The 13611-nt window shown below is 34.7% G+C and overlaps 1 protein-coding gene across 1 annotated transcript in view; it reads left to right on the top strand.

Annotated features, from left to right (window-relative positions):
- LOC105471120 (WD repeat domain 36) overlaps window positions 1–9594 on the top strand; it is a 37449-nt gene extending 27855 nt beyond the window's left edge. The window contains exons 18-23 of the mRNA XM_011723485.3: window positions 408–505; window positions 905–1050; window positions 3723–3842; window positions 4026–4107; window positions 5510–5697; window positions 6637–9594. Of these exons, the coding sequence (XP_011721787.2) occupies window positions 408–505; window positions 905–1050; window positions 3723–3842; window positions 4026–4107; window positions 5510–5697; window positions 6637–6786 (784 nt within the window). The 3' untranslated portion in view covers window positions 6787–9594. The remainder of the gene's footprint in view (window positions 1–407; window positions 506–904; window positions 1051–3722; window positions 3843–4025; window positions 4108–5509; window positions 5698–6636) is intronic.
- The last annotated feature ends 4017 nt before the right edge of the window (window positions 9595–13611 follow it).

The raw sequence follows: 13611 nt of genomic DNA, 5'->3' as shown, positions 1-13611 counted from the left end.
TCAGCAACCGCAAGAATATGCAGAGCAAGAATATGCTCAGCATATTCGCACTCTGACTTACTTTCTGAGTTCATCTTTCCTTCTGTTATAATTTACTTAAATAAAGGTTGATATATGTCAAAACAATATATGAAAGTTATTTTACCTTATAAAAGTATTATCTGCTACTGGTCTATCTTTAATATGTTTTTGTACTACGTCAGGAAAGAGATTCAATAATATATTTACACAACTTTGTTGTGATGGCATCTATGATGTAAGTCAAGGGGTTTTTAAATTGATACAATCTATCTTTGAGGTCTTTTTTTAACTAATAAAAGTCTGGAGTTAAATTCAATATTGTAGAGTGTTTCTCTGAAGAAACTTTTTATAGTTTTAAAAATATTGCTTATGTTTTGATTTTTCAGGTCCAATATTTCCCTGTATTCAGTTGTTTCATTACGGCCACTTCCTGCAGATTATGTCCCTTCAGTAGTAATGCTTCCTGGTACTTGTCAAACCCAAGGTAATTACAAAATTGCAAAGCAATTTTTGAGGCGTAATATTATAAACCTAATATAGGAGATATTGCTACCAAAGGCAAAGTTTAGTGCATTCAATCCAAGTGTTTTTTAACTGATATAAAAGACTTTGAATGACTTCATGAATTTAGGCAAAAATATAATTGATGTGGTATTGATAAGCTATCAAATAGTATACCAGTGAAACAGGTGTTTTGGGTCTAGTGATGGGAGTTTTAGTTATGATAAAATAAGAAAAAGACAGGGATAAGGAAATGAAATAAATGAACAGTTTACAAGGCTGCATTAAGTGAACATGTTATGAAATACAGATGGATTTGAAATGAATTAAGTTGCTTTTATATGATAAAAATCTTTTGTTTTACCTGAAAAAATTTTTTAAGATGTAGAAGTATCAGAAGAAACAGTAGAACCAAGTGATGAAATGATAGAGTATGATTCGCCAGAACAGTTGAATGAGCAATTGGTGACTCTTTCACTTCTTCCTGAATCACGATGGAAAAACCTTCTTAATCTTGATGTTATTAAGGTAATAATTAATACACTTAATAGACCCTAAGCATGCATCCAGAAGCATTTTTATTTTTTTAAGCAGAGAGAACTGCTCCTACTTGAGGGCATTAGAAGAGCAATTAATGTGTAAGATAACACTGACAATGCCATTTAATCAAATATTGTTTAATATGCTGTGATTATCACAAGATACTCATATATATGTCAACTTTGAGAACACTCAGCAGACATTTAGATGTGGCAAAAGTTCATCCTGTAACTACAGAGCTATTGGAAACTGATCTTTTAAAATCCAGCCTCATCACTTTTATATAAGTTTCTAAAACGAGCGGGAACAACTATAGCTGTTATAATGTATTTCTACTGCTAGGTATTTGAGGACTGGAGAAATTCCACTAGGCTTTCATTTTATTAAGTTAACCCCTTATCTCACACCATACCCTGTCAACTACTGAAAGATTTTTAGAACTTGCTGTGTCAGGGCCAGGTACGTAAGTTAACATGAACTAGGTACTAAATAATGTACCTGGAGAGTATGGTGGTGAAGAAAAAACAGCCCCTTTGTCCTTGAGGAATTTATGATTCTGCATGAAAAATGGACAACTATGGTATCGATTAGTATTTTTTTAGAGTATGTTTTATGACTCCCCACTAGTCAGTAGCAAAAACTACTGAAAAGAATACAATAGAGTGAAAAATTTCAGGCTACCGTTTGATCATGAATGCAAGTATTGTTTGGTGAAACTTGAGTTGGTTAGACATACATGTACACTAGATCTGTTAGGTGTACTTAAGTCACAGTATGGGCTGTGGTAAAAAGTTTAAGGAACACCGACATAAGTAACTAATAAGATGTAATTATCCTTGTAACTAATAACACAAGAAAAGAAACGTGTGTCTTGGGTAAGGAAAGAGAAGTTTTCACATTACATTTCCTCACAGAAGTTAAAATTGCTTCTTTTTACTTGCTAACTTTTTGAGAGATTAGTCATCAACATAAAGGTGTGCTGTCTAGGAGCATGGGCATGTTATGGAATCTCTTCATCATGCTGTCCACACTGTCAGCTTTAAAGGGAGTACTTTATGAAATAGTTCAAATGCAAGGCATTAATAAGTACAAATAGATTAGTGTGAGGGGAGCAATCAGAATAATGCTGAACTAATTGAACAGAGTTTTGGGGCTACTGTGGTCCTCACTTAGATATAGTTTGTACTGCATAAAATCATATATCAAAACATGAGTGGATTATCTTTATGATGGGAATATGTTAAAACCTCTAATATTTTTATTTTCTGCTGAATAAAAGAAGAGAATGTACCAAGACTATGGTTTACATTTGTCCTGTGGATAACTTCTATTTTTGCTTTTCTTTATAAGACTAGATAATTTGCAGGGCACTATGGAGTTCCTTCAAAGCCTTATGGTTTTAACAAATCAGTGACTGTCCCCTTTCTAACTCAAGAATGGTGAGTTAGAATGGTAACTGTGACTCATAACAGTCTCCACCATCCTAAAGGGCTCTGCTTACGCTACAGTTGGCAGTGCTTTGTCCTGTGTTCATGTGATCATTTTCTTTTATACCATAGCTTCACTTTGGAATAGAAAGTCTCCCTAGGGCTGCATAGCTCCTAAAGAATGGAAGAATAATGTGAGGTGAAATTGTGAGACTTCTTTATTAGGCACTTTCATCAAATGTTCCTGAGAGGTGGGGCATGGTGGTGCATGCCTGTAATCGCACTATTTTGGGAGGCTGAGGTGGGTGATCATTTAAGGTCAGGAGTTCGAGACCAGCCTGGCCAACATGTTGAAACCCCATCTCTACTATAAATACAAAAATTAGCCAGGCATGTTGGTATGCGCCTGTAATCCCAGCTGTTCTGGAGGCTGAGGCAGGAGAACTGCTTGAACCCAGGAGACAGAGGTTGTAGTGAGCTGAGATCACGCCACTGCACTCCAGCCTGGGCAATGGAGTGAAACTCCATCTCAAAAAAAAAAAAAAAAATGTTCCTGAGATACTGATATGTAGCAATGTACTTACCAAAACAAAATTCTTTCAGTGGAAATTCCAGTAGAGTTTTTCCTAATATAATTTTACTAGCATTTGAAATACTTATAAACCAGCAATAGTGTTTTCTTGCATTTTAAAAGCACAGAGTACTAAGGAAAAATTAAAATTCCAACAAAATAGAAGAATTAGAGCTGTACTTTGAAAGATTATCAAATTACTTATAAAGTCAGTCTGCTTCTGTCTCCAAAGTTTCTCTGGAGAAAAGTAATTTAAGAAACCCTTTTGTATTAAGCATTTATGTAAATTTTGCTTTTCATCCTGTTTTGTGAAAGAGTTTGTACTCAATACAAAAAGAAATTTAAAATTACTTAACTGTTATATCTTCATGTAAATATTCATATTTCAGGAAAATGAGCTATGTTTGTCTTAGAACTTCTCCTGTGCCCTGTCACTTTTTTTCTGCCTTACCAGCAAGGGTGCTAGAGATCTGCATTGGGAAACCCAGGTTAAGGATAGCTGTGGTATTGGTCAAAAGAGATCGTATTTTAACATTCTTATGTGAAAGAGTTTCATTCCTCTTTTACTTTTTGGTATTTGTTTTAAAATTGATTTGAAATTAAATATTAGAAACTGTTGGCAGGATAATTCCTATTTTTCTTTCTCATTTTCTCTTAATCAGAAAAAGAATAAACCAAAGGAACCACCCAAAGTACCCAAATCAGCACCATTTTTCATTCCAACAATTCCTGGCCTTGTACCCAGATATGCTGCACCTGAACAAAATAATGATCCCCAGCAGGTAAAAAACAAATTAGAACATTCTAAGTATATCGGTTTATGTTTGTATGTGTTTTGTGTACTTCTTTACCAAGACCTAGTTTTACAGATACAGGGTAAATTAATGATACCTTTTAATTACAAACTATGCATTTTTGGGTGATACTTGTATTATTTGAATAATATGTATTTGTTTTTGTTTAAGTCTAAAGTGGTAAATCTTGGAGTTTTGGCTCAAAAATCAGATTTCTGCTTGAAACTTGAAGAAGGACTGGTAAATAATAAGTGTAAGTTGAATTATAAAATATTTTAACAAATATCTTTAGCTTATTTTACTTTATATGAGGAGAAATTGAAGGAAATATCAGAGTTCTCAGTAGTTAAGATAGTAAAAATCAAAAGGATTGAAATTTTGGTTTTAATTTTAAATAATTTTAGCATTTATATTAAATAAGCCCACTAAGATCAAATGGTATTGATATTATAAAAATCTGTTGAAGATTTTTCATATATCTAATTTATTTTTTGCTGTTTGGAAATGGATATATTTATTGATTACATTTATAATAAGGAGATCCTTCTTGATGTGAATTAAATGTAAAAGTTTTGTCATTTTTATAGCAAGTAATTTGCAAGTCTTTTGTTTTTATTTATAATTTGTAATTCAGCAGACTGCTTAGGTAATTTCATATATTCCCAAATTATTTTATTAAAAAGGAAATGTTTTAATCTATCTGTTGTGTTAATATATTTAAATTTTGAAGGCTACAGTCTGTAGCTAATAGTGATTAGCCATAAGAACTGTAATCATTTAAAAAAATCCTAGTTACTCTCCTAATAATTTTAACTTATCCTCTTGTTTTGATTCGAATGCTTTTGTTTTCATACCAAGATTACTTGAGACCACATTAGCAAAAGTCAAAGAATGATACTGATGAGCCCTTGTAAATGACTTGTTATGTTTATGGGGAGACAAAGAAATAAAAACACTGTTGTTTACTATATACTGAAGGATCCAAAAGTGATTAGACTTTTGTCATTGGTGATACTCTTTTTCAGAAAGCTAAAGCATAGTCATTGCAATTCTCAAGTGACTCATAAAAATAGCTGTAAGTGTATTGAGTATGTTTTCCTAGGGCGCATATGAAACGATACTTCTAGAGAAAAGAAGTAGGTTTGGGCTAGGTAAGAATAAGGGGTGGGGTCTTCCCCCTCCAATTTTATATATTCTTTATTGTTAGTAATGTATTTCCTAATGATTATGTACTTTTATAACTTTATAACAATAAAAAAAATTATTTTACCTCGTCGGATTCCCAATGCTAACCGCTATTAATACTTTTGTATGTATCTTTATAGCCTTCTTGATTAGGATTTACTCTGAGAGAAGATATACGAGCTTTTAAAATTCTAAAGTGTTGCGAGGCATTAGATTTTCTTTATTAACAGGAAAAAGGTTTAAATTACAGAAACAATGTGTTTTGAGTACTTTCTCTTATATTGCTGTCATTATTTGTATTGATTTTCAATTATTTTGGGTTTTATTCTACATAATATGAAAAAGTTAACCCACAGGAAGAATTTCCTGTACCATTTAAATATATCCTATTTGGGGTATAAAAGGAAAACTGTAGTTTTCTAAGTTAAATGATTATAATCAAGTCATAACTGGAATAAAATTTAATGCAGATGACACTGCTCTCAACCTTCTGAAAGAATCAGGCCCATCAGGAATTGAAACAGAGCTGCGAAGCTTGTCTCCTGATTGTGGTGGGTCTGTAGAAGTTATGCAGAGCTTCTTGAAAATGATTGGGATGATGTTGGACAGAAAGCGTGATTTCGAGTTAGCCCAGGCATACCTTGCATTGTTTCTAAAGGTAAGTCTAATGTAAGACAGTACTGCCCAACTTGTCTTCTTCTGTGGCAGTGCTATCTAATAGAACTTTCTGCAAAGATGGGCATGTTCTATATCCATCCTTTCCAATGTCATAGCCACTTGCCACATGTAGCTACTGAATCCTTGAAATGTAGACAGTGTGATCAAGAGACGGAATTTTTAATTTTATAGAATTTTAATTAATTTAAATTTAACCACATGTGGCTAGTGACTACCACATTAGACAACTGGACAGTGCAGCTTAGGAGTCTTGTTTTCTTTTTTTACTCAACTGCACAGCAATTTTGACTTTAACCCCTGACATTTTTATGCTATCTGCTTGATCCAATGTGCTGAACCATTAACTTTTCTTTTTTTAGTGGTTAGTTACATTTTGGAAGTTTTTTGTGATTATGAATAGAAAGTAGGGTTTTGTTTTGTTTTTTTTCTACTACTAAAATCAAAATGTTCACTTCTATCATTGGTAAAGGAGTTTTGATCATTTTACAGTAAGACAGTTACTTTTATGATTAATATAGTGGAGAACTCATGTTTTGAGGGTCTACTTTAGTGGTATAATGTGTTGAAGGAGGTAGATGATGCTGATTTTCGGTGATAATAGATTTGATTCTTTATCCCATTTATAACTAAAATGAGTTCAGTTGATCTAATTATTTAAACGTATCAGGACTGTCCTTAGGTGGAGAAGAGTGATGACCACTTTAATTCTACCAAGGAAGTCATAGTATCATAAAGGAGCTCATAATAAAAAAACAAAGTTTGATAGAGGAGGAGAAAATGGAAGATAGTAATAAACCAGCACTTAAGAAAACAAATATTCACCTAGTGTCTTCTGTGGTTCCTTGGTAGAAAAATTGAATCCAGATTAGGTAAAATTTTAATTTTCTTAAATGTTTAACCATCATGTTTTTCTTTGCAGTTACACCTCAAAATGCTTCCTTCAGAGCCAGTACTCCTAGAAGAAATAACAAATTTGTCATCCCAGGTGGAAGAAAACTGGACCCATTTGCAATCACTCTTCAATCAAAGCATGTGTATTTTAAATTATCTCAAAAGTGCTTTGTTATAAAAATAAATTTGTGACTAAACATATCAAAGACTTACATATTAAATGGGTTCAATTGAACTCATTTCTTATTTTCCAGGTGTCAATGTGAAAAGAAAATAAATGTTAGCATTACTGACTAGTCAGTAAATCTCCACTTTAAATGCTAAATACTTTCTTGAAGTAAAATCACACCTCCCAGCCAGGCATGATGGATAATGCCTGTAATTCCAGCACTTTCGGAGGCCAAAGCAGGAGGATTGCTTGAGGCCAGGAATTTGAGACCAGCCTAGGCAACATAGCAAGCAAGATCCCATCTCTACAAAAAGTTAAAAAAATAAATTACACCTGCCTTTCGTTTTGAAGATTTAAAGAATCTGCTCAAATGATTTATTTTCTGAGTCTCTTCACACATTAACTTTTATATGATTTTTTAAAAATTATTACCTGCTTATATTTTTTTAGTATCTGTTTCATATAAAGAGATACTGCATGTTCACTGTGAAGTATTGCTGAATTAAATTGAAAATGTCAGATAAAACTGGTACATGGTGTAGTTATAAAAATGCTGTTTTGATATGAAGAAAAAAGGAATTTTTTTTCCTTGGCGGCCTTTGATAAAAATATGAATCATTGACTCACAGAGTTGGAGGATAAACTAATCATCTTCCAGCACAGCCCTGTTGTGTTGCGGGAGAGGAATCAGGCTAAAGGTCTGTTGGTATTTCAGTGACAGATTGAAACTTTCTAACAGTGGCCTACTGCTTTCTCCATTGTAATGTACTGAAAGGAAGTTGTTCATTGATCAGAAATGTGGGAGGCCCTTCCTTGCCCATGGCAAATGGCTAAATACAGTTAAACTGATATCAAGGATAGGTAAGGGAAATTACAAATTCCATTGGAAGGTGGCCCTTTATTGCCACTGCAGACATGTAGATAACAATAGTTTAATGTCCTCTGAAAAGATAAAAATTCCATAAATCATTGCAAACAATTTTTAGCAATATTGTTTATTGCTACCACAGCCAAGAATGGGTATTTCAAAGCCACAGGTTGTTTTGTTTTGTTCTGTTTCGTTTTGGCTACACTTTTTTGGGAAGGACCTTTTTATTTGGGAAGAAACTGCTGAGTATACTTTTCTTTCACAACCATTGCAAAACCAGGTAGCCCTGGAGTTTTTTTCTCGTCATCATTGTTTTTATGGTTCAAGACTTTTGCAATACATGAATTAAAAATAAGCAGTTCTTTAAAGCATAGTGCTCTAAAAACTATTCTTAGTTTATACACTTAAAAGTTGGGTCTTTCATGAAATGCAGTGGGTTGAATATGAACACCAATAGCATTCTTGTGCATTGTTAGGGTAAGAGAGTTTTATAGAATAATCTCCAGAAGAAGCGGTCCTCAAAAGGCGTTTCCCAATGATACTTTTAATATTCATGTTTTTATTTAATGATGTCAGATAGAATTAATAAACTACTAAGGAAATAAGCCAATCTGGTTATTGTACTCAATTTCATTTTTCTTTTAGAAATGTGTATTGACTTACTAAAGCCACTGACAGAAATGTTATTCATGACTTAAGTTCTAATTTAAAAAATTATTTTCCTCTTTCCTAAATACTATATTCTAAATTGGAATATGGCAAAATTCCAATATATAATTCTATACCTAGTAAAGACTGTAAATAAAATTTTAAGAGCTATGAACTGAAATTGTATTGCTTACATAAAATCATGAACTGAATTTTCTTCTCTTTTTCAAGTGGGCATATAGACTTGAGTGTATTGTTATCAGAGATATATTTAGATAGTATTACATCATTTTGGCAGGTAATCTAGAACCTTTCATGTACTGTTTCCATCAAGGGAGGGAAAGAAATACAAAATATAATTTTATTTGTCTATATTTTCCTTAAAATATATCAGTCTGTGCACACTAGTTTATCTTTAAATTTTGTAATTACACATGTAATATATGACTACATTTTGCTTGTGTACTTTTTGAAAACCATCTTCAGTCCCAATACCCTCTGTAGAAGTAACAGTTATTAACTCTCCTAGATTTTTTTTAGATTGTTTTTATGAGTGTTTAATGTAGGAATGTGTATACATTATCTACAGCCACAAGAAATGTATATTTGTGATTTTTACATACATGTACGTATATTATTCTACAATTTGCTATTTCTACTTGGGAGTTTTTTATTTTGGTACATTCACATTTACCTTATCTCTTTTGCAGTGTCCAACAGTCTACTTTGCCTATAATAGACACTTAAGGAAGTTTTCCTTCTTTTTATTCCTTTATGATTACAAACAATGCTGAAAGGAACATCATCCTACATGAGCCCTTTTTGTACATACAAGACTTTCTCTGTAGTATATGCTTAGGATTTGAATTTCAGGCCAGAGTATAAGCATTTTTAATTTGAAGAGATACCTCCATTTGGGTTCCAGAATGGTTGTATCAAGTTACAGTTCCCCTCAGCAACAAATGAGCATCTGCTTCCCCATGTAATTAATGACACTTGCTATTGGATTTTTGTAATTTTTATTACTCTGATGAAAAAATTATTTTGGTTTTAAATCAAATTTCTCACTAGTGACGATGGACATATTTTTGTATGTTTATTTTAGAACATATAAACAGTCGTTAATTGTCTTTTTCCTCCACCGTTCATTTTTCTGTTGAATGATTTGTCCTTTTATCTCATGGATTTGTTAGCAGTTCTCTTGTATTTTCTGTCTGTTGCCAATGTTTTCTCCTACTTAGCCATTTGGCTTTAATTTTACATGGTGTCTTTTTAAATAAATGTTTTATATTTGTATACAATCGATTAATAATTTTTCATGACTTATTTCAGGATATAAAGCAAATTATTTTCTAAGACATTCATAGTGTATGTTTTCCTATGTTTACATGTGCTCATTTCACATCATGTATTTTCCTCTACGACATGTTTCTGTGTGAGTAGTTAATGTGTAGCTGTTTAGAATTGATTTTTGTGAAGAGCAAAACATACAGCACTGCCTCCTATGTCTATCAAAAATTCATTTACTGAAAAGTCCACTCATATGTCTGATTTGAAATGCAGTTTCATTATGTGTTCAGTTCTTTCATTGAGCTCTTCTATATTCCTAATAAATAATGCATTACTTCGATATGTTTTCAGATTTGGAGTAAAGTCTTCCTAATGTTTTATAAAGATTTATTGACTGCTGGTGAGTATACCTCTTGAAGTTTTATATGGGTTGCACAACATTTATAGGACTGATTTGGAGAGACGTACAATACCGGGTGCAGTCCTCCATTGGTATCCAGTTCCAGGGCCCCTGTGGATACCAAAATCCAAGCATCTTCAAGTCCCACAATCCGCCCTGCAGACATATTTTTCCAATACATGTTATAATTGGTTGTTTCTGTTTGTGGTAAAATGATTTAATTTTTATATTCCAATCTGTCATGACACTGCAGAACTCTTTGTCAATACAGTCTTGTTAGAAAATCCAAGATAATTCTAACTTCTGCAATTGATGAGACTTTATTTCCTATCCAGTATTTGTGTACTTGAAATTTTTTTGCATTAGAAAGTTTTATACTTTAAATATATGCCCTTTTTAAAGATAAAAGCACTGAGGATAGAAAATATGTAGACTGAAATATGTATTTTGTATTGCATGAAAATAAATATAGTTTAAAAGCTGTCATAACCCCCAAAACATTTTAAGCCTTGAGAGTGATGTGACTGTGATGTGAGTCACATATGGCTACTTCTTTTTCTTAGATTATAGATCAACTCACTTTCTTATTTTGCTTGTTCTTTCCCCTTCATTATCCTGCTTTGCTTGGACCAGATGACAGAAAACCCACGAGTATTTCACCCTCTATAAAAAATGTTAAATGTACCCTTGCCAAAAAGAAATACCTATAACCAATTCCTGTAACTATTTCCCAACCTTGTATGAATAGCGTTGTAATCCTGCTAAAAGAAACTCCTCTGTCTCTGCCTACGTAAATGAAACCTTAACTTCTCTACTTCGGAGTACTGACTATTCCTTTGGAGTTGGTGTTTCTGGGTGGGCTATCCTCAAACTTTGCACTTGTATAAACTATTTAAATTAGATTCATACCCTTTTGATTATTTAGGTTGAGATAAAGAGCTTGTTAAAAAATTTGGGAAGGCCATGGTTTTGCACTGAACTTCTGCACTGGGTCCCAGCAGACCAGAACAAACTATAATGGAGTCACATACTGAATGCATAATCAAACTGAAACTTCAAGGAAGCAGATAGATTCCAGAACAGACCATTGTTTCCTTTGAAAACAGATTTCAGTCTACCTGAGTCAGCACAATAAGGAAGTCTCCTCTACTTTAATCCTTACCAAAAAGTAATCTGATGTTAACCTTTTTTTCTCTATTTTTCTGTTTCCCACCTTGTAAAACCCCTGTTCTGCTATTGTCTAGTGGGAGTTCTCATTCTACTTTATAGAATGAAGCGTTTCCCTGATGAATGGTGGATAAAAGGCAATTACATTTATAACTAAATATGTTGTAATTTTGTTTTCTGACAAGCTAAGTTAGTGTTAGTCAAATCAAAGTGCCCAGGGAGAGCCAGGTCATTGAGACAAGATTTTACTAATGTGTCTGCGTGCAAGGCCAATGTTAATATTTTTAAAATTATATTTTCTATCATGTTATTTAGGACACTTGACTGCAAATTACAGAAGTGTTATGTTTAAACAGGAATGGAAGTTTAAGAATTCAGGAATACTGGATTATCTAATAATATCTTTGTTTTCAGGAATTTTTTGTAACCTGTGACACTGAGAAATGCAAGAAATACTCTTTGAATTCTGCTTTTCTTTGCAGAGTGCTTCATTCCTTTGACTGTGTATTTCCTCTGCAACCAGTGCCTGCCAAAGGCAGTCAACAATCCATTTGATGTGCAGCCTCTTCCTAAAGTCCAAGATTGCGCGCTGTAGACTAAAAACCCTCCCTTCTGGGTCCTAAGTCTTCCCCTCACTTATCACACTTCCCTTTCGTCCTCTGGAGGAAGAGGAATCCTTCTGTTTTCTTTTTGTAATCTTTTCACCATCCTCCAGGGACAAAAAAGCTTCGCCCCACCCCCACATACCCCCACCTTCCTGTTTTCATGTTTTTTATAACTCTGTTATGCTAAAGGAAAGATTACATTTTTAGAGGATGGAAAGCTATCATCTCACCGAAAAATCTCATTTTTCAATGGTGGATTATGAGTATTCGCATAGTATTTCACCTTACAGCCCTGCAAAAAAAAAAATGGTAGTCTCCTTCTAATAAGACAGTTGCCTCAAATAATCTCAGAAAGGTGAAATGTTTGGAAAGGCAAAGGAAAAAGGCCACATCACCCTTTAAAGAATTATTCTTGGCCGGGCGCGGTGGCTCAAGCCTGTAATCCCAGCACTTTGGGAGGCCGAGGCGGGCAGATCACGAGGTCAGGAGATCGAGACCATCCTGGCTAACACGGTGAAACCCCGTCTCTACTAAAAATACAAAAAGAAATTAGCCGGGCGTGGTGGCGGGCGCCTGTAGTCCCAGCTACTCCGGAGGCTGAGGCAGGAGAATGGCGTGAACCCGGGAGACGGAGCTTGCAGTGAGCCGAGATCGCGCCACTGCACTCCAGTCTGGGCGACAGAGCGAGACTCCGTCTCAAAAAAAAAAAAAAAAAAATTATTCTTATACATTTTCAGTCATTATTAGCCTTATTTATGCTCTGCAGACTCTTGTTTTCTGCTGTAACAGTTTGAGATCCTGAAAGTCTCAAGCCAAAATTGTTTCCAAGGGTAATCTCACTAATTGAGATATAAATTTAATACAATATAAGGCATATACCTTGCATTCCTTCTCCCATTAAGGCTAAGCCATGAGACTTATTGCAAGGGAAAGGGAGCAGTGATATTAGCGAATGTCACAGTATAGGTCAGTAGTTCTCAAAGCGTGGTTCCCCAATTAGCAATATCAACATCACCTGCGAACTTAGACATGCAGACCCTACTGCAAACTACTGAAATAAAAACTGTGGGTAGGGGCCAGCAATATGTATTTTAACAAATCTCCTTTTTGGTGACTTAATATAACTGAACTTAGAACTGGAGAAGGGAAAAAAGAGGGCTATGAGACATAAGGTTCTCACCTATATTCCCTTTTCGTTCTAGGAAGAAACCTGAAGGAGGGAAAGTGAGGAAAAAGGTTAAAGATAGGATTTGTAGGCCCTGGCCCTAGATCTAGAAGTAAAAGGGGAAGTGGGGATGGAGGGTTAGTTGGAGAAATCACTGGGTACACTAAGTGGAACTCCAGAGTTGTGGGGCTAGGTCCTGACTCCCCTGGAGGAGAGTGCCTCACAGGCCCGCTATCCTGACACATGGTGGCCATAATCAAGGGGTGTGACTTAGGCAGAGAGAAATGACTGTGACAGCTTATAGAGTTTCCATGACTGTAGATGACACTAGGAGGTCTCTGGAGGTTTCCACCTGCTCCCTGAGGGGAATGAGGAGGCAGCTGGGAGTAGAATGCCAACAGGCCTGCCATAGAGCCCCAGTGGCAGAGTGTGGCCACACCATCCTGGCCCAGGGCCCAGCTGGAAGATGGGGCAGAGACTCGGCACAGGCTAAGTGGGACCGTGGTCCTCGTGGAGGGAGGTGAGAAGAAGGCCTGCCAACACAGAAGGCACTCACACATCGTAAACCTTTCTTTGTGAGGAAAGAAACAGACATGGTAGGGAATTTGAACATAAAATCTCACAAAATATTTATCCAAAAGAGCCTAGGCTAATGTGAAAGAGACTGAGATTCTTTTTAATTGGTAATTTT

The sequence above is a fragment of the Macaca nemestrina genome, chromosome 6 (assembly GCF_043159975.1).
Source record: "Macaca nemestrina isolate mMacNem1 chromosome 6, mMacNem.hap1, whole genome shotgun sequence".
Lineage (NCBI taxonomy): Eukaryota > Metazoa > Chordata > Mammalia > Primates > Cercopithecidae > Macaca > Macaca nemestrina.
The sequence above is the reverse complement of the archived record's forward strand: the minus strand, read 5'-3'. Positions and strand labels throughout refer to the sequence as shown.